At 44.7% G+C, this 20,832-nt stretch overlaps 1 protein-coding gene across 1 annotated transcript in view; it reads left to right on the forward strand.

The window, feature by feature from the left end:
* LOC137380165 (stabilin-1-like) overlaps positions 1 to 20,832 on the forward strand; it is a 257,422-nt gene that overhangs the window by 167,987 nt on the left and 68,603 nt on the right. Inside the window, exons 46-51 of the mRNA XM_068051908.1 lie at positions 8,110 to 8,157; positions 8,259 to 8,339; positions 11,384 to 11,530; positions 13,410 to 13,547; positions 15,406 to 15,465; positions 19,792 to 19,968. Coding sequence (XP_067908009.1) covers positions 8,110 to 8,157; positions 8,259 to 8,339; positions 11,384 to 11,530; positions 13,410 to 13,547; positions 15,406 to 15,465; positions 19,792 to 19,968 — 651 coding nt within the window. The remainder of the gene's footprint in view (positions 1 to 8,109; positions 8,158 to 8,258; positions 8,340 to 11,383; positions 11,531 to 13,409; positions 13,548 to 15,405; positions 15,466 to 19,791; positions 19,969 to 20,832) is intronic.

Below are 20,832 nucleotides of genomic sequence, written 5' to 3' on the forward strand. Positions count from 1 at the left end.
CAGCGGGCCCTTTGTGTGGAGGGGGGGTTCATGTGCATAGATCTTTGAAGAGAGTAATTAACAAAGCAAATGGGATCATGGGCTTCATAAATATAGGTATTATGTACAAAAGCAGGGAAGTTATGCTGAACTTTTATAGAGCTCTGGTTACAACAACAACAACTAATATTTATATAGTGCCTTTACTGTAATAAAACATACCAAGGTGCTTCACAGGAGCATTATAAAACAAAATATGACATCAAGCCTCACAAAGAGATATAGGACTATAGAAACGTTACGGTACCGAAGGAGGCCTTCAGTCCATCATGTCTGCGCCAGCCGAAGAAACTAGCCGCCCAATCTAATCCCACCTTCCAGCGCCTGGTCCGTAGCCTTGCAGGCTACAGCACTTCAGGTGCATGTCCGGGTACCTTTTAAATGGGTTGACGGTTTCTGCCTTCATCACCGATCTGGGCAGTGAATTCCAGAAACCCACCACCCTCTGGCTGAAAGTTTTTCCTCATGTCCTCTCTAATCCTTTTACCAATCACCTTGAATCTGTGCCTCCTAGTAATTGACCTCTCCACTAGGGGAAACAGGTCCTTCCTGTCTACTCTATCTAGGCCCCTCATAATTTTGTACACCTCAATTAAGTCACCCCTCAGCCTCCGAAGTTCTAAGGAAAACGACCCAAGCCAATCCAATCTTTCCTCATAGCAGCAACTTTCAAGCCCTGGCAACATTCTTGTAAATCTCCTCTGTACTCTCTCCAGAGCAATTATGTCCTTCCTGTAATGTGGTGACCAGAACTGTACGCAATACTCCAGCTGTGGCCTAACCAGCATTTTATACATTTCCAGCATTACATCCCTGCTTTTGTATTCTATACCTCGGCCAATAAATGAAAGCATTCCATATGCCTTCTTCACCACTCTATTTACCTGTCCTGCCACCTTCAAGGACCTGTGGACATGCAGTCCAAGGTGTCTCACTTCTTCTATCCTTCTCAATATCCTCTCGTTTATTGTGTATTCCCTTGTTTTGTTTGCCCTCCCCAAATGCATCACCTCACACTTCTCCATATTGAATTCCATTTGCCACTTTTCCACCCTCTCAACCAAACCATTGATATTATTCTGGAGTCAACAGCTATCCTTTTCACTCCCAACTACACGATCAATTTTTCTGTCATCTGCAAATTTCCCAATCATGCCTCCCACATTTAAATCCAAATCATTAATATATACCACAAACAGCAAGGGACCCAACACTGAGCCCTGTAGAACGCCATTGGAAACAGCTTTCCATTTGCAAAAACATCCGTCAACCACTACCCTTTGTTTCCTGTCACTGAGCCAATTTTGGACCAACTTGCTACATTCCCCTGTATCCCATGGGCTTTTATATTTCTGACCAGTCTGCCATGTGGGACCTTGTCAAATGCATGTAAACCACATCCACTGCACTATCCTCATCAATTCTCTTTGTTACTTCCTCAAAAAAGTCAATCAAGTTAGTAAGACACGACCTTCCCTTAACAAATCCATGCCTTTCCAAGTGGCAGTTTATCCTGTCTCTCAGAATTGATTCTAATAATTTACCCACCACCGAGGTCAGACTGACTGGCCTGTAATTATTTGGTTTATCCCTCGCACCCTTTTTAAGCAATGGTACAATGTTTGCAGACCTCCATTCCTCTGGTACCTGGCCTGTATCTAGTAAGAATTTAAAGATGATCCTCAGAGTATCCATTATTTCCTCCCGGCTTCCTTTAACATCCTGGGATACTTTAACATCCTGGGATACAATCCATCTGGCCCTGGCGATTTATCCACTTTCAAGCATGTCAGACCCTCTAGTACTTCTTCTCGCATTATCTAATATTTCACACTCCTCTTTTTCAACAATGTCTGCATCATCCCTCTCCTTTGTGAAGACAGAGACAAAAAATTCATTTAGAACCCTGCCCACATCTCCTGCATCCATGCATAAATTACCTTGTACATCTCTGGCCCTACTCTTTCCTTAGTTATCCTTTTGCTGTTAATGAACTGATAAAACATCTTTGGATTTTCCTTGATTTTACTTGCCAACAATTTTTCATGTCCTCTCTTTGCTTTCCTAATTTCCTTTTTACCTTCACCCCTGCATTTTCAATGCTCCTCTAGGCTTTCTAAAGTATTAAGTTTTTGTGACCGTCTTAAGCTTTCTTTTTCTGCTTTATCTTACCCTGTATGCTTCTAGATAACTAGGGGGCTCTAGATTTGGCTGTACCACCCTTTATCTTTGTGGGGACATGTCTACACAGTGCCTGTAGAATCTCGCTTTTGAATGCCTCCCACTGGTTTGCCACTGATTTTCCTTCAAGTAGCTGTATCCAGTCCACTTTTGCCAGATCACCTCTCAGCTTCGTAAAATTTGCCTTCCCCCAACTTAGAACTTTTACTCCTATTTTATGACCAGAAGAGGTAGGTTTTAAGGAGTGCCTTAAATGAGGAAAGTGAGGTAGAGAGACGTAGAGGTATAGGGATGTTATTCCAGAGCATATCACTTAGGCAACTAAAGGCATGGCCACAAATGGCGGAGTGATTAAAATCAGAGATGTTCAAGAGGCCAGATTTAGAGAAGTGCTGATATCCCAGAGGGTTGTGGGGCTGAAGGAGATTATAGAGATAGAGAGGGGTGAGGCCATGGAGGGATTTGAAATCAAGGATGAGAATTTTAAAATTAAGGTGTTGCTTGACCGGGAGCCAATGTAGGTCAGTGGCACTGGGGTGATAAGTGAATGGGATGTGGTGCGAGTTAAGACACAGGCAGCAGATTTTTGGATGTCCTCGAGTTTACGAAGGGTAGAATGTGGGAGACCAGCCAGGAGTGCGTAGAGTGCAATAGTCAAGTCTAGAGGTAATGAAGGCATGAATTAATGAATTATTTCAGCAGCAGATGAACAGTGACAGAGGCAAAGTCAGGCAATGTTACAGAGGTGGAAATAGGCGGTCTTAATGATGGCGTGAATATGAGGCTGGAAGCTCATCTTGGGGTCAAATATGACATCAAGGTTGCGAACCGACTGGTTTAATCTCAGACTATTGCCCTGGAGAGGAATGGAGTTGGTAGCTAGGGAACAGAGTTTGGAGCAGGGACTGAAAACATTGACTTCCCAATATTTAATTGGAGGAAATTTCTGCTCATCAAGTACTGAATGTTGGCTAGGCAGTCTGATAATTTAGCAACAGTGGAGGAATTAAGAGAGGTGGTGGTGAGGTAGAGCTGGGTGTCATCAGTGTACATGTGAAAATTAACGCTGTGCTTTAGGGAAACTATTAGAGAGGATTATTTGGGACAGGATTTACTCCCATTTGGAAACAAACGAACTTATTAGCGAGAGACAGCATGGTTTTGTGAAGGGGAGGTCGTGTCTTACTAATTTGATTGAGTTTTTTGAGGAAGTGACGAAGATGATTGATGAAGGAAGGGCAGTGGATGTTATCTATATGGACTTTAGTAAAGCCTTTGACAAGGTCCCACATGGCAGACTGGTACAAAAGGTGAAGTCACACGGGATCAGAGGTGAGCTGGCAAGATGGATACAGAACTGGCTCGGTCATAGAAGACAGAGGGTATCAGTGGATGGGTGTTTTTCTGAATGGAGGGATGTGACTAGTGGTGTTCTGCAGGGATCAGTGCTGGGACCTTTGCTGTTTGTAGTATATATAAATGATTTGGAGGAAAATGTAGCTGGTCTGATTAGTAAGTTTGCGGACGACACAAAGGTTGGTGGAGTTGGGGATAATGATGAGGATTGTCAGAGGATACAGCAGGATATAGGTCGGTTGGAGACTTGGGCGATGAAATGGCAGATGGAGTTTAATCCGGACAAATGTGAGGTAATGCATTTTGGAAGGTCTAATGCAGGTGGGAGGTATACAGTAAATGGCAGAACCCTTAGGAGTATTGACAGGCAGAGAGATCTGGGCGTACAGGTCCACAGGTCACTGAAAGTGGCAACGCAGGTGGATAAGGTAGTCAAGAAGGCATACGGCATGCTTGCCTTCATCGGTCGGGGCATAGAGTATAAAAATTGGCAAGTCATGTTGCAGCTGTACAGAATTTTAGTTAGGCCACACTTAGAATATTGCGTGCAATTCTGGTCGCCACACTACCAGAAGGACATGGAGGCTTTGGAGAGGGTACAGAGGAGGTTTACCAGGATGTTGCCTGGTCTGGAGGGCATTAGCTATGAGGAGAAATTGGAAAAACTCGGATTGTTTTCACTGGAACGACGGAGGTGGAGGGGCGACATGATAGAGGTTTACAAAATTATGAGCGGCATGGACAGAGTGGATAGTCAGAAGCTTTTTCCCAGGGTGGAAGAGTCAGTTACTAGGGGACATAGGTTTAAGGTGCGAGGGGCAAAGTTTAGAGGGGATGTGCGAGGCAAGGTTTTTACACAGAGGGTGTTGAGGACCTGGGGAGGTGGTGGAAGCAGATACGATAGCGACGTTTAAGAGACATCTTGACAAATACATGAATAGGAAGGGAATAGGGGGATATGGGCCCCGGAAGTGTAGAAGGTGTTAGATTAGGCAGGCATCAAGATCGGCGCAGGCTTGGAGGGCCGAATGGCCTGTTCCTGTGCTGTACTGTTCTTTGTTCTTTGCTTTCAGATGATGTTGCCGCTGGGCAGCATGTAGATGAGAAATGAGGGTGGGGGATGGTGGCAAGAACAAATCTTTGGGGACACCAGAGGTAATGGTGCAGGAGCAGGAAGAGAAACTATTGTAAGTGATACTTTGGCTACGATTAGATAGAGAAGAATGGAACTAGGAGAGAGCAGTCCCACACAGCTGGACGACTGGAGTATTTATTTTATTTTTATTTAGAGATACAGCACTGAAACAGGCCCTTCGGCCCACCGAGTCTGTGCCGACCATCAACCACCCATTTATACTAATCCTACACTAATCCCATATTCCTACCACATCCCCACCTGTCCCCCTGTATTCTCCTACCACCTACCTATACTAGGGGCAATTTATAATGGCCAATTTACCTATCAACCTGCAAGTCTTTCGGTGGTGGGAGGAAACCAGAGCACCCGGAGGAAACCCACGCAGACACAGGGAGAACTTGCAAACTCCACACAGGTAGTACCCAGAATTGAACCCGGGTCGCTGGAGCTGTGAGGCTGCGGTGCTAACCACTGCGCCACTGTGCAGTAATAAAAGCAAAATATTGTGGATTCTGGAAATCGGAAATAAAAACAGAAAGTGCTGGAAATACTCAGCTGGTCTGGCAGCATTTGTGGAGAGAGAAACAGAGTTAAAGCTTCAGGTCTGTGAACTTTCATCAGAACTGGAGTATTGCGTCCAGTTCTGGTCACCACACTTTAGAAATGATGTGAGTATCCTTGAGAAGGTGCAGAGGAGATTTACCTGAATGGTTCCAGGGATGAGGGATTTTAGCTACAAGGTTAGGTTGGAGAAGCTGGGGTTTTTCTCCTTGGAGCAAAGGAGATTGAGGGAAGTTTTGATAGAGCTATACAAGATTATGACAGTTTTAGATGAAGTAGACAAAGAAAAGCTGTTCCCATTAATTGATTGTACAAGGACTAGGGGACACAGATTTAAAGTTTTGGGCAAGAGATGCAGGGGGTATGTGAAGACGAACTTATTTTCGCAGCGACTGGTAATGACCTGGAACTCGCTGTCTACGAGGCTGGTGGAAGCAGAGACAATCAATGATTTCAAAAGGAAACTGGATGGGCACTTGGGGGAAATAAACTTGTAGAGTGGGGGAATGGGACTGACTGGATTGCTCTACAGAAAGCTAGTGTGGACTCAGTGGGCTGAATGACCTACTTCTGACTCCACGCCTCTATGACTTTTTCTCTGTTGATATGAATTACTTTAATTTCCTCACTCTTAATAGCTCTTTGTTTGCCCTCCATTCCTGGTATATCATTTGTGTCATCTACTGTGAAGACAGACACAAAATATTCATTCAATGTCTCTGCCATTTCCTCATTCCCCACAATAATTTCTTCTGTCTCTGCCTCTAAGGGACCAATGTTACATTAGCTACTCTCCTACTTTTATATATTTGCCAAAGCTCTTGCAATCTGTTTTTATATTACTGGCTAGTTTACTCTTATATTCTATTTTTTCCCTTTTTATCAACTTTTTGGTCACCATTTGTTGGTTTCTAAAACACTCCCAATCCTCAGGCTTACTATTATTCTTTGCAACAGACCTCTTTTAATCTAATACTAACCTTAAATTCCCTAGTAAGCCATGGATGGATCTTTCTCATTGAGTTTTTGTTTTTTAATGGAATGTATTTTGAAATGTTTCTTTAACTGTTTCCCACTGTTTATATACAGTCAATACATTTTAGTCTATTTACCTAATCAACTTCAACCAACTCTCCCCTCATACCTATGGCTTTGTTTAAGTTTAAGATTCTTGTTATGGACTGGAGTATGCCACTCTCAAACTTATCTTATCACAAATGCTTTGGGCATTCAGATAGTCTTTAATTTTTTTTTTACTACTATTCTTTGCATGGACTGATTCACCGATGCACTATTACTGTTAAACTTTCTGTCTCTTCCTGTCCCACTCTGCTTGTCTTTACCTTAATCACTACACTGGCCCATTGCCTTGACATTTCTCCTTAGATTTCTAAATCTAACTTCACCTGAGTCCACCCCCATCCCTTTTAGTTTAAAGCACTTTCCACAGCCCTAATTAAACTATTTGTCAGGACACTGATCCAAGCCCGGTTTAAGTGGAGCCCATCCCAACGGAACAGTTCCCTCTTGCCCCAGTACTGGTGCCAGTGTCCCATGAACCAAAACCCCTTCTTCCCAGACCATTCTTTGAGACACACATTTAATTCTGTTATCTGCTTGACCCTATGCCAATTGGCATATGGCTAAGGTAATAATCCAGAGATGTTTTCAACCCTGGCACCAGGCAGGCAACACAACTTTCGGCACTCCTGGTCATGGCTGCAGCAAGCAGCATCTATCACCCTGACTATATTGTCCCCTATAACAATCACATTCCTGTTCACTCCCCTGACTTGAATGGCTTCCTGCACCATGGTGCTATGGGCAGTTTGCCCATCCACTCTGCAGTCCTTGCTTTCATCCACACAGGTAGCAAGTATCTCATACTTGTTGGTCAAAGTTAAGGGCTGAGGTCTTGCATCACTACATCCTGGAACCCCATACCTGCCCGACTCGCAGCCACACCGTCTTGTCCCTGACCATTGACCAATTCTAAAGTTCGAGTTAACTTAAGGAGTGTGACTACCTCCTGGAACAAAATGTCTAGGTAACTCTCCTGCCCACTGATGCTCCGCAGTGACTGCAGCTTGAACTCCAGCTCAACAGCTCTGAGCTGAGGTAACTCGAACTGCAGATACTTACCCCAGATGTGGTGTCTGTGATCACAATGCTCTCCACAAACACCCACATGCTGCAGTTACGGCACACCACTTCCCTTGCAATGCCTGTCTAAACTTATTTATTTATTTGATGAATTAACTAGTTACTAATTTAGTACTGATTTAGTCAAGTAAAGTAATAGCAACTTACCATCTAGCTTAGAGACAGAAGTAAAATACTCACCAGCTCCTGGAGGCAAAACAATTTGAATGAAAAGCAGCACCTCCTTCCCTCTCTGCACTGAATTCCCAACTTTAGCACTCGGCTTATGAAACACTGTTCCCTGATCACTCTGTGCTTCAGACTCAGGATGGCAGGTGGATGGTGACTGGAGTGTATCCACTGCCTCACCCATTGTTGCCATCATGAGGCCCAAGCCACATTTCAGTCCACAACCACCCAGTTTGTGCCAGAGGGAGCAAGTTAAAATTGGACCTTTTGCCTCAGCACTCATCTCATATTTGTTTGTGAAATAGCAGTGTGTGTAAAATGCCTCTCATATTTGCCTAAACACAGCTCACTTCATTGTATGTGAATGATTTTGAGATCTTCCTCAGAATCTTTGTAAGGTGATGTATAAATTACAGGTGCTATCATAAATAGAAATTCTATTGCCATTTTTAAAATATTATTTAGACCTTCAACTAAAAAGCAAATTCGAAATTGTTTTACAGGAACTTGCCCGGGAACCGAATGCTGCCTTGTTTTACAGATACCTTCAGGTAGCGATGGATCATTTCGATACATTCCAGACTAAATTCATGAATATTATCTGTTGGAACATTGCTCAACCATTCTTCTATTTATTTTTGAATCATTACAGACAAACTACATCAAAGAACTTAATGGCAAAGGGCCATTCACGGTGTTTGTGCCAAGGCAGGATGCACTTCAGGATAACACGGTAACTGTATATTAATTACGCAGGGGCAGAGAAACACAATTAATGCCATTGGCAACGGGCTGGGAGGCAGGAGGGCTGGCAAAATGGCTGGGGAAGGCATTGGGAAGGGAACCTGACATCTTCCTGCTGCCATGCTGTGTTGCCAGTGGTGGGAAACTTGGCAGCTCAACCTCCCATTAAGTGGCCAATTAAGAGCCACTTCCTGCTTCTGCTTGCATTTTGCTCCCGTTGGGTGTGGCGAGGGGGCACTGCTGCATAGGGAGACCGCCAGTGGGTTCCGGTAGGGGTCCCTCCTTTATGGGCACTCCATGGCCGACAGATGGATCCCCCCAGTGGAAATGGCCACCCCCACCGCAACAGCGCTACCGATGCACCATGACCCACCCCCACCCCTCTTCACCAATCACTGGGCTCTGCCTGCCTGTCTCGGCTTCCCCCAACCCAACTCACCTGTCAGCAGGGTGCCCTGCCATTGAGGCGTCCTCTCCCTGGGGCTGCAGGCTCAGCACTGGCCACCAATTGCAGGGGCGCTGCTGAGCTGCCTGCCACCTGATTGGCCAGGCAGCTCTTGGGGGATGGGCTATTGTCCTTAATTGGACAGTGGCCTCGGCGGCAGACTTTTAATTGGCCTCCGCTGGTAATATGCTGCTCAAGGTCCCGCTGTGAACCGAAGCGGGGTCAACTCCCACATTCGGCCCTGGTGGCGGGATTTCACCATCACTGACAGAATTCAGCCTAAAGTTTCAGTTCAATAACATTTTGAAAGGTCATCGACCTGAAACGTTAATGCTGTTTCTCTCTCCATAGATGCTGCCAGACTAGGGTGGCACAGTGGCGCAGTGGTAGCACTGCAGTCTCAGAGCTCCAGCGTCCTGGGTTCGGTTCCGGGTACTGCCTGTGCGGAGTTTGCAAGTTCTCCCTGTGACCGCGTGGGTTTCCTCTGGGTGCTCCAGTTTCTTCCCACATTCCAAAGATTTGTGGGTTGATAGGTAAATTGGCCATTGTAAAAATTGTCCCTAGTGTAGGTAGGTGGTAACTGGGGGAAGGTTGGGATGTGAGATGGAAAAATGGGATTAATGTAGGATTAGTATAAATGGGTGGTTGCTGGTCGGCGCGGACTCTTTGGGCCGAAGGGCCTGTTTCAGTGCTGTATCTCTCTATGACCTGCTGAATATTTCCAGCATTTTCTGTTTTTATTTTGGATTTCCAGCATCCACACTATTTTCCTTTTCTACACAGCCTGGTTTCTACTGAGCTAACCAGTTTTATGCAGGGCAACAGGAGGTGCAGTACCAATGGCCACAGCCCCCCTGAGCTAGAGAGAGAAAGAAAATTCCCCCGGGCTCCGTCTGTGATTCCTATCTAGTGACCTCACACTGGAAGTGTCTGATTACATGTCAGGACAGGATCGGATTTGGCTGTGCCTCTACCAGAGTCAAATAGCCTGCTCACGCTCCACTTTCTGGGTTTACTCATGAAGATGGCTTAGTGCCTATGGAGTCTACCCCCAGATCCAGCCAACACTTTCAGGAGCAGGAGGAGAGGAACCAATATATAAAAATGAGGAACAAATCATATCTTCAAAGGAAAATCTGAAAGTAATTTTGATTTCTATGCATCTTTACTGTGTCTGCTGCAAGTTTTCTGAAATGATCTGAAATGTTCCCATCAAATTTAATGGAATTCTATGAAAGTGTACTCTGCATAAACTCTTTATCATTTCATCCTTATTGGGATATTTTTGGATAAGGAATGATGAGCCATGTAAGTATTCCACAGTGTTTTGTGTAGTAACGACTGTACTTATACATTTAGACTTAGAATATAATTCTCTTAACACTCTAATAACTTTTGAAATATTGCTCCTCAGCGCATTGCATGCTACAGTGGCAGACGAATGTGCAGAATGATTAGCAATTTGCCATACTTGAAGCAGAGCTTAGAAAGTTTAATTAGTTTTCAAGATAAATACTGACTGCTCTGCGTCACATAATGGTGGCATCATCAAATTATGGTTATATGATCAGCTCTTATAATTTACACATTTAGTGAGAGTATATGAGACCCAGCCCAGGGACAGTTTTTGGGCCTTGCAGTCAATGCAATTGCACAGGGCCCAGAGACAATCAGAGGCACCGAGCTGGTCAGGAGACCCTGAGCTGGTCAGAAGCCCCCGAGACAATCAGGAGCCCCAAGAGTTCCCATACCAGCCGCTGCTGGCAGCGTTGTTCAGTCCAGGCAGGCTGAGCTCTTGGCCCTTCGTACTCCATCTGTGTGAATATTCCACATCATAGGTGAAGTCAGGGGTGATGTTACGGTCATGCCGCAACTGTAAATGCACAATCAGTGGCCCCAAAATCAGATCCAATCTCCAAACCAAACCTTTGCATGGGGCCGCCAGAAGTCAAATGCAGGCTTCCATTCTGACTGTGGGGCCTCACAAGTGGACAGCATACATTCGAAAATCAGTCATGCTGTCCATGACTTTTCATCTATTGACATCAATGACTGGGGAATTGTGAGCAGCACACCCGGTTTTTTTGATGTGTGCAAAGCTCTGCTGGTGATACGAGGCTTTGCAAAATAAACAAAGAACAAAGAACAGTACAGCACAGGAACAGGCCATTCGGCCCTCCAAGCCTGCGCCAAGCTTGATGCCTGTCGAAACTAAAACCTTCTGCACTTCCAGGGACCGTATCCCTCTATTCCCAGCCTATTCATGTATTTGTCAAGATGCCTCTTAAACGTCGCTATCGTACCTGCTTCCACCACCTCCCCCAGCAACAAGTTCCAGGCACTCACTACCCTCTGTGTAAAGAACTTGCCTCGCACATCCCCTCTAAACTTTGCCCCTCGCACCTTAAACCTATGTCCCCTAGTAACTGACTCTTCCACCCTGGTAAAAAGCTTCTGATGACCCTATTGTATAATTGTGCATCAAAACTTGGTCTGAATCTTTTATACAAAGTTCCCAGATTCGTTGCTAAAACCTAAGCTGATTGTGAACAGCCTGTGGCAAATTAATGAGAGAATTTTTTTAACAGATGGAAGAATGGAAATCACGAGGTTTGATAGGAGATTTGCTTCGATATCACATAGTAGGCTGTGAGAAACTTTTACACGCTGAACTATGGAAACAGACTTCGCTTGTTGCCTTATCTGGAAACCCCATTCAGATTTCCTGGAAACAGGTAGGTGTGTTTGTACTTCAGTATATCCCACAGCAAATGCTCTTATTGGTGAATTGTATTGTGTAGCATGTTAAAAATGCCACTCAGACTGCAAGCATCTAAAAACCAAGTGAGTCCAGGGCCGGAATTTTATGCCCCCAAAACAAGTGGGCTGGTGTCGACTGGGAGGAGGGGGCATAAAATTGAGTGGGAGGCGGCGGGGGAGCTGTTCCCGACCCCTTCCGCCCCCGCTTCAATTTTACGCGGGGCGGCGATGTCGAGAAATGGCAGACCTGCCCCAGGCCAATTGAGGCCCTTAAGTGGCCGTAACTTGCACTTAAGGGCCTCCACCCACCGCCGTGGGTATTTTACCCTTGGCTGGCAGACGGCTGAGGCCTCAAAAAGCCCTCCTGGTGAAACCAGGTGGCCTTCTTGCGGGCTGGTGGGGGCCCTCCTGATCAGGCACCCTGTTCCCCACGGAAAGCCTCCCTCGAAGCCCCAACTGCCCCCAATGCACAACACTCTCCCTGCCCCTCTAACTGACCCCCCCCCTTGCCTCACCGTTGCTCGAATAAGTTCCCCGGCGAAGCCCAAAAATCTTTCCTTTTTTCCAGGGCCATCCTTCTTGTAATGGCTGGGTGTAATCCCAGCAATGGCCACTGGTCCCCATGGCACTGCTGGGACTAAGAGCTGCCAGCCCACTGATTGGCCAGCAACTCCATTAGGTGGGATTTCCTGCCTCAAAGAGGTGGAAGGCCCGCCCAAGACCAATTAAAGGCCTGGGGAGCGAAAATTCCCAGTCTGGCTCCCCAGGCTCGCCGGGGGCGGGCTCGTCATAGACTTTTCGGCCAGTGGACGGGGCCTCCCGCCCATCGAAAAATTTTGGCCGAGCTCTCTAATTGAAATTGTGTGCAGAAATAAAGCAAAACTCTGTTTCCTTATTTGAAACCTTGTGCATCATTCACATAATTCACCTCATTAATATTTTAATATACATGTTCCAACTTTTGAATCAGCCAATCACGGAAATGGGCTGTGCAAATCAAGGACAAATTACCCTGTGTGTGTCGACCCAAGCCTGTCTTGAGTCCTACTTTGCATATCTTTGTGTAACATAGTAGCCCACCTCAGAAACCCACAGCTCCAAGGGTTCTGAATCTTTGGTTATTAGTTATATTTAAAATAAGCATCTATTTTTACATGCCTGTAAGGGCCATTCCTTGTTGTCTCCCTTCAAGGCTATATAATGTAGGTTTTTCTAGTCTTTCCTTATATGATCCTCTGATGCCAGGGTTCAGCCTCGTGACTCTTCTCTGCATCACCTTCATAGTCTCCGTGTTCTCTTTGTAGCTTGGTGACTAAAAGTGGGCACAGAACTGAAGGCTGAAGGTGTGTCCTGATCAGTGTATTATACAGTTTAATCACAATAGCCCCTACTCTATTGCTTTAACAATATAATTCTGTATATTTATTGCTGATTCAGGGTGATAATTCATGTTAAGTACCAGATTCAACTTTGCCCCAGATCCCTTTCAACTCACTTTTAGATATGTCCACATCATCTATGTATGTATGACACCCATTCTTTCTCCAAACATGTCTCTAATTCAAAGAATAAACTGCATTCCCCTTTGCCTCAGGCTATTAGCCTGGCCTGAAACAAACTGCATATGATTCTGCAGATGATCCTTTGCTGCAGCTGCACTCAGTCAGAGGGGTTGATCAAGGAAAGCCACTGGTTTATCCATGGAGACATCTGTGTGCTAGACTATGGTGCATTGCCAGCCAAGAATGCCAGACCAGGCAAATTTGGAAGGTGGAATAAAGGCAGAGGTAACTGCAGTTTACTGGAGTGTGATACCTTTTTAAAAAGTACATTATTTTTATCTTTTTATCATAGAATGCAATTTACTTGAATGGTGATGCACAAATCATCAGCACTGACTACATTGCAACAAATGGGATTGTCCATTACATCAACAAAGTCTTAGTTCCATTCAACTTAACGTCTAACAACCGATTAGTCACTGCATCTCTGGTAGGTTGTAAGGAAATCTGAAAATGCATCTTTTTTTTTAGGCCACATTTTAGGATCGCAAAGTTTGTCCTTTTTCACTCCCTTTGAACATAATGTTTTAGGAAATGCATGTGCATCCTGATGGCCCAGTGAATTTATCCAGTCAGTGGTTGAGTACAGATCTGTAAAGTTGTAGGTTGAATTGTCAATCTGGACTCAGTTAGCTGATTTCTGCTGGGATTGTCAGGAGGTGAGATTACATTTGGCCTCAGTGTTCTCAGGCAGAGAAGGAAGCAGAGATGGAACAGGGCACAGTGGCACAGTGGTTAGCACCGCAACTTCACAGCTCCAGCGACCCGGGTTCAATTCTGAGCACTGCCTGTGTGGAGTTTGCAAGTACTCCCTGTGACCGCGTGGGTTTTCGCCAGATGCTCTGGTTTCCTCCCACAGCCAAAGACTTGCAGGTTGATAGGTAAATTGGCCATTATAAATTGCCCCTAGTACAGGTAGGGGAATTGAGGGAAGGTGGGGATGTGGTAGCAATATGGGATTAATGTAGGATTAGTATAAATGGGTGGTTGATGGTCGGCACAGACTCGGTGGGCCGAAGGCCCTGTTTCAGTGCTGTATCTCCAAATAAATATAGATGGGGATTCCCACTCCTGATTCCTGTCCTGTGCCCTTTACTGAAAGTATGCAAGGGCAGGATTGGCTCAGCTATGATGCCTCTTGAATTAATATTCTACCAGTACTCACAGTTAAGGCTTTTGTGCAAATGCTGGTCAATTCGCGTGAGAAAAGAACTGGAGAAAACATTGTATGTTCCTTGTCAAAATAGCTGTAAACACTGTTTGAAAAAATATATATAAATGCAGAAAAAAAGCATAATCCTTGAAAACAGTCGCTGTCCATTTACTAAAAGAACAACTTAAAAGTATATAGTTAAATACAGTTTAATGTCACCAGGGAGATCAGACACAGCTGCAGATTGGGATAAGAGTAAGAATAAGTCATGAAAGCATGGACAAAGGAAATTCTTATGTAGTTCTGTTTGATGACCCACATTAAGAGCTTTGATACAAAAATCCATTATAAAACAGCCAAACAGACTAGAAATTCCCAGTTGATTTGCAGACCGTGCTCAGTTAGCTAATTTAAGCTGAGTCAGCAGTGATGTACACTACCACATTGCCCTGGGGTATAGAGGGAAGAAAAAAATATAAGCTTCCATTCCTGGTTGCTATCCAGGGCTCAGAAAAATTATCGCATAAGCTGCCGGACTGTCGTAAAAAAATCAACAGGTTCTCCAGTGTCCTTCAGGGAAGGGACCCTTCCATGTCTGTGCTACATGTAAATCCAGTGCCACATTACATGGTTGACTCTTGGTGCTCTCTGAAGGGCCAGCAAGATACTCAGTTGTGAAGAAAAACAATCCCTCAAGGAAAAGGTCCCTCACTGCCTTCTCAAAGCGAATAGGAATGGACTATAAATCAGGCCTTGTCATTGTCTACATCCTGAGAACAAATTATTTTTTAAAACAGGATTACGCTTGGCTGTAATAACCTCTCAGAATAGAATAATCTGCCAAATTCACTGTCCAGAAACACGTGAAAAGTGGTCACTTAGGCAAGTTATCAGAGAGCTCCTGCCATGTGTGAAACTGTATCCCAACAAAAATTCAGTGCTTTCTGGAGAGAAGAGACAGGTTGGGAAGAGAATATAGTACATTTCCATATATGGCCGATTCATTTAAAATAACTGTTATGTATCCTGGACCAATGCAAAAGGCAACGTACAGATGATTTCAGAATCATTAATTTGTCTTGGGTTTTTGGAACAAACGTTCACATATTTCTTGTGTTTGATTCTTTATTTGCAGCGCAATATCACCACAGTTGCAAGTGATAATGGATACAAGATATTTAGTACTTTGATTAAGGTAGGACATTTTCTTTTTAATACTAGCAGATTTCTGGTTACGCTGCTTCTGCTCAGCCAGTGGTTACACTCTAGCAAGTGGGTGCTGCCGGGTGGAAGTGGTGGCAGAGTCCACTGAAACAATTGGACAGAAAGAAAGAATTTGCATTTATACAGCACCTTATAATATCCTCAAAAAGCTTCACAACCAGTTAATTACTTTTGAAGTACAAACTCTGTTGTTGCGTAATGTAGGGTAGATAAAGTAGTCTGTTCTCTTACATGCTTTTAGTATCATTCCCTTCCTTGATTATCTTCTGTGCTGGTCTTGTGAGAGGAGAAATCATGAAAAATCATTCCTGCACTTGCCCTTATGTTGACATCTAGGGCCAATGCACAGTGTCATCAGAGCTGGTGTCCAGGGATTCTGTGCGCCTTTATGGGAATGAACTGACCTCACCCAATTATAAAAGAGAAAAGACTTGCACTTCTACAGCTTTTCGCAACCTCAGGACATCCCAAAGTGCTTCACAGCCAATGAAGTGCTTTTGTAGTGTAGTCATGGTTGTCATGTAGGCAAGCATTATGTGAGGGCAGCTCATTTGAATGTTTTTCTACCATTTGGGGCCCTTGACATATGACCCATGACATTCCTGGTGTGCCGGAGATGGGGGAAGGGAGCATGGAAGCTGGAATTAGATGCTAATAATGAGTCAAGGGTCGTTGGCTCCCTCTTCAGTCCTGGAAGGATTTTCTGGCATGGTGGAGCCAGACGGGTGATTTCTTTTGTAAGTGGGATCTCCCTCATCAACACCGACACGGCACTGTGTGGCTGGAGAGGGACACAGTCTTCCCGATTGCATTAAAGGAGGCACCCCTCCCCTGCCCACCCCCCCCCCCCCCCCACACACACATAACCCCCAGGTGATCAGGCAGAGTCAACATGGTTTTCTGAAAGGGAAATCAAGTTTAACCAATTGGAGTTCTTTGAGGGAGTTACATGTACTGTGGATAAATGGGAACCGATGGATGTACTGTACTTAGATTTCCAGAAGGCATTTGATAAGGTGCCACATCAAAGGTTATTGCGGAAAATAAAAGCTCATGGTGTAGGTGGTAACATATCGGCATGATTGGCTAGCTAACAGGAAACAGAGAGTAGGCATAAATGGGTCATTTTCTGGTTGGCAGGATGTAACAAGTGATGTGCCATGGAGATCAGGGCTGAGGCCTCAACTTTTTACAATTTATATAAATGACTTGGATGAAGGGACCGAAGGTATAGTTGCTAAATTTGTTGATGACACAAAGGTAGGTAGGAAAATAAGTTGTGAAGAGGACATAAGGAGGCTACAAAGGGATATAGATAGGTTAAGTGAGTAGGCAAGATCTGGCAAATGGAGTATAATGTGGGAAAAATAAAAAAAGAAGTATATTATCTAAATGGTGAGAGATTGCAGAACACTGAGATGCAGAGGGATCTGGGTGTCCTAGTGCATGAATCGCAAAAGGTCAGTATGCAGGTACAGCAAGTAATTACGAAAGCTAATAGAATGGTATCGTTTATCGTGAGGGGAATTGAATACAAAAGTAGGGAGGTTATGCTTCAGTTATAGAGGACATTGGTGAGACCACATCTGGAGTACTGTGTACAGTACTGGTCTCCTTATTCAAGGAAGGATGTAAATGCATTGGAAGCAGTTCAGAGAAGGTTTATTAGACTAATACCTGGAATGAGGGGGTTGTCTTATGAGGAAAGGTTGAACAGGCTAGGCTTGTATCCACTGGACTTTGGAAGACTAAGAGGTGACTTAATTGAAACATATAAGATCCTGAGGGGTCTTGACAGGGTGGATGTGGAAAGGACGTTTCCTCCTGTGGGAGAATCTAGAACTAGGGGTCACTGTTTTAAAAATAAGGGGTTGTACATTTAAGACAGAGATGAGGAGAAATTGTTTCTCTCAGAAGGTCGTGTGTCTTTGTATTCTCCTCCTCAAAATACAGTGGAAGCAGAGCCTTTGAATATTCTTAAGGCAGAGGCAGTTAGATTCTTGATAGTTAATGGGGTGAAAGGATATTGGGGGTAGGCAGGAATGTGGAGTTGACGCTATAATCAGATCAGCCATGATCTTGTTGAATGGCGGAGCAGACTCGAGGGGCCGAGTGACCTACTCCTGCTTCTAATTCGTATGTTCGTAACAAACATTTGGTTATGTACATCCAGCAGCCTTCTCCTGTGGTCTGGCCCATTGAATTCTTCATCTGAGTCCTCTGCAGCATAACTAATGTGCGACCTTGCCCTCCGACGAGCTGATACCTGCGCTATCCTTTTCCCCTACCCTGGCTCCTGCACACTTGTGCACAGTGTCTCACCAGCCTCTAAAATATGCACAGTTTCAGCTTCTGCGCTGATGGCTACAGTTGTAAGATCAAGTGTTGGTATCTTTTCATCTTAACTGTCTTCTTCCTTTTTCTCCACTGACTGGATTGGGTTATGGTGAGGAGAGATGAGAAAGTAAGAACTGCATACTTACATCATTTACAGCTTGTGAGTTCAAAGAGATTGAAGGATGAAGTGGAAGTGTGATGAGAGAAGATTACGTAGACAGATACCCTGATCATTGATCCCTCCAGCCCCGCCACTGGCTAAGGCCTTAACGATGGCTCTTTCCATGAAAATCTGCACCATCTCCGCCATAGGGGTTAAAGCATGCAGGCGCATTTGTCGTCCAGCTCCTTCCTGCTGCATGCTGTTATGTGCCACCTTCTCCTGCGGGAAAGAAGGAAATGTGTCAGTGAGTGTCCTGCAATATGTTTGGGTTGTGCCACTGTCACAGTTGAATAGCTGCATTATGTGTGTTTGTAAGGGTGAGATAAAGCATATGAATTTTACAGTTGAGTACTGATTGATAGAGATCGTTGGTAGGTTGGTGATGGGGTGTAGTTAATTGAGCAGTGGGTGAGGTTAGTGGGGTGCAGTCGGTATGATAGGTCATTTGAAGATGAATTCATTCACCTTGGCAACTCATGTCAGGTTGTTAAACCTCTTCCTGCTCTGTATCCATGTTCTTGGAACAACACTCCTGGCATTGACCTCTGCCGCTACTTCTTCCCACTTTCTCCTGAGCATCTGTCTGGAGGGTCTCCTGCCCTTTTGTGGATGCAGGATGTCTCTCCTTTTTTCCGAATCTTCTACCAAGATCTCCAGTGCATTATCAGAAAATCTTGGTGTTCGCTGTTTTGCATGTTCAAAGTATTAGAGCCCAGATTGACTTCTAAAAAAATCACTCGCACCATGTCTTGCAGCCACAATATGCCTCCCCTTCACGAGGTGCAGGCTACCTTTGAGTAACATTAGTCATTTGCGTGCTGATGTGTGCTGTCAATGAACACTATGGGGAGCACTGGCTGCATGCAGAAATCATTTTTAAAAAGCAGGAAGCATGAATTTGATGTGTTGCCTGCAGCGAAAGGAAAGAGTGCAGGTTAATCGCATAGCCCGATTCCCAAGTCCATTTTCGGGGGTTATCCAACTTTTCCTACCTTCTTCCATTTCTATGTTTCTGCTTCTATTGTGGCTGGCTCTTCGCTGGCTCTCCTCATCCTACATCGAGACAGTAAGAATATTTTACAGAAGGTGCGATTTTCTGGTCTTCTACTGAAGAAATCAGGAAATCTTACTGTAGCACTTCAATGTCTCATGAAGAGTGTAGGATTACAGCCATTAAAGTCAATACACAAGAGTTTGTGGTAGGATACAAATTAAAGACGATACAAAAAACAATTAAAGGGGAGGCTAGAAAATATTTCTTTACATAGTGTGGGGGGGGCGGGGGTGGTGGTGGACTGTGGAATTGGTAAATAGTTTTAAAAAGTAATTAGAGAGTTACTTTTAAAAGAGAAATATTAAAGGATGTGGGGAGAAAACAGGAAAGTGGGATTCCAGTAGTTATGCTAGTGTGGACTTAGTGGTTGAATTGTCTGTTTCTTTGAAGTAACATTCTTTGACTCTGTGGCCTGCATTCCCTTCACTATCCTGCCCCAAGTCCTGATCCCACCGACCCCAGAGACATGTGTGAAAGACATAATATCTGGTTCAGATCACAAGAGTTTCCTGATGTTGTGCCTCCAGGTTATGCTTTCATATGATACAGGTGCACTTCTGAAGGTAAGATGGGAGGGCCATTTACTAGAGTCACAAACTGACTGAAAGAATATCTAAAGCAGACCACAAATTTTTAACAATGTAGAAGATATTCCTCCTTGAATCTCTTGGAAGCTTATTTTTATATATTAATAAAGCTATAATTACAGAAAAGTAACTGTTAAATTTCTTTCAATTTTAAAGGAAACAAATCTGCTACCTCTACTGGAAGATCCAATCCACAGACCATTCACAATGTTGTGGCCAACAGATGAAGCATTTAATTCTCTTCCTAAAGAGAGACAGGATTGGTTTTATAGTAATGAGAATAGACACAACCTTGTGGCGTACCTAAAATTTCACATGATCAGGGATTCAAAGGTATTTAAGAACTGTTATTGTGGTCTACATGGGCTGGATTTTGCGGCAGGCATTGGGACCCCAGCATCTGGCCCATAGGAGGGCCCCAAGACCCCCAATGTCAACAGCGGACTATCGTGCAACCTTCTGGGAGGCGGCCTCCGAATTGGCCACCTCCGCATTCTCCACCTTATCAAGGACGACAGGTGCACTCCCGAGGCTGCAAGCCCAATCGTAGGGCCTATGGGATGTCAGGCTAGCGGCCCCACTGGGAGAGGTGGGCACTGCCAAGACAAACATAACGGCGCCTCAACATGGAGGCACCCTTGGTTGCCTGCATAGAATTCATGAAATGAAGAAGCCCAAAGCCGGTTGAGATATCAGGTTGGAAGGGAAATCCTTCTGCAGGAATATTAACCGACAGGGCTGCAGACTGTCATCCCCATGGCCCATCGTTGGAGCATGGTGCCTCTGGCTTCGATGGACCCCTGGCATGCTGCTGGGAACCTCCACACACAGCGAGGGCTGCTCCAACTTCAGTAAAATACCGGTGCTGGCGCAAAATGGCCCGTGAGGCCTTAATTGGATTAATTGTCTGCCTGCCTCCGAGGAGAGGTCAACCAACCTGGTTCCCAGCCTGTCCCTGGGAGGTGCCCCGGAGGGCGGGAATGCATCGGGGAGCTGTCTCAATGCAGCTCCCCCTATTTTCCCACCCATCCCCCCTCACCCCTCTTCCAACCCCATCTCCACAGGGCCAGGAAAATCCAGCCCTGTATCTTTGATGAAGGTTATGATTTCTTCAGAAAGTACTGGCATTTGTAAAGATGATTATGATTGTATGTTTTACACAGAATAACTTAATATGAACAGTGTTAAAGCTGCCAA

The sequence above is a fragment of the Heterodontus francisci genome, chromosome 19, assembly GCF_036365525.1.
Source record: "Heterodontus francisci isolate sHetFra1 chromosome 19, sHetFra1.hap1, whole genome shotgun sequence".
In the NCBI taxonomy this organism is placed as follows: domain Eukaryota; kingdom Metazoa; phylum Chordata; class Chondrichthyes; order Heterodontiformes; family Heterodontidae; genus Heterodontus; species Heterodontus francisci.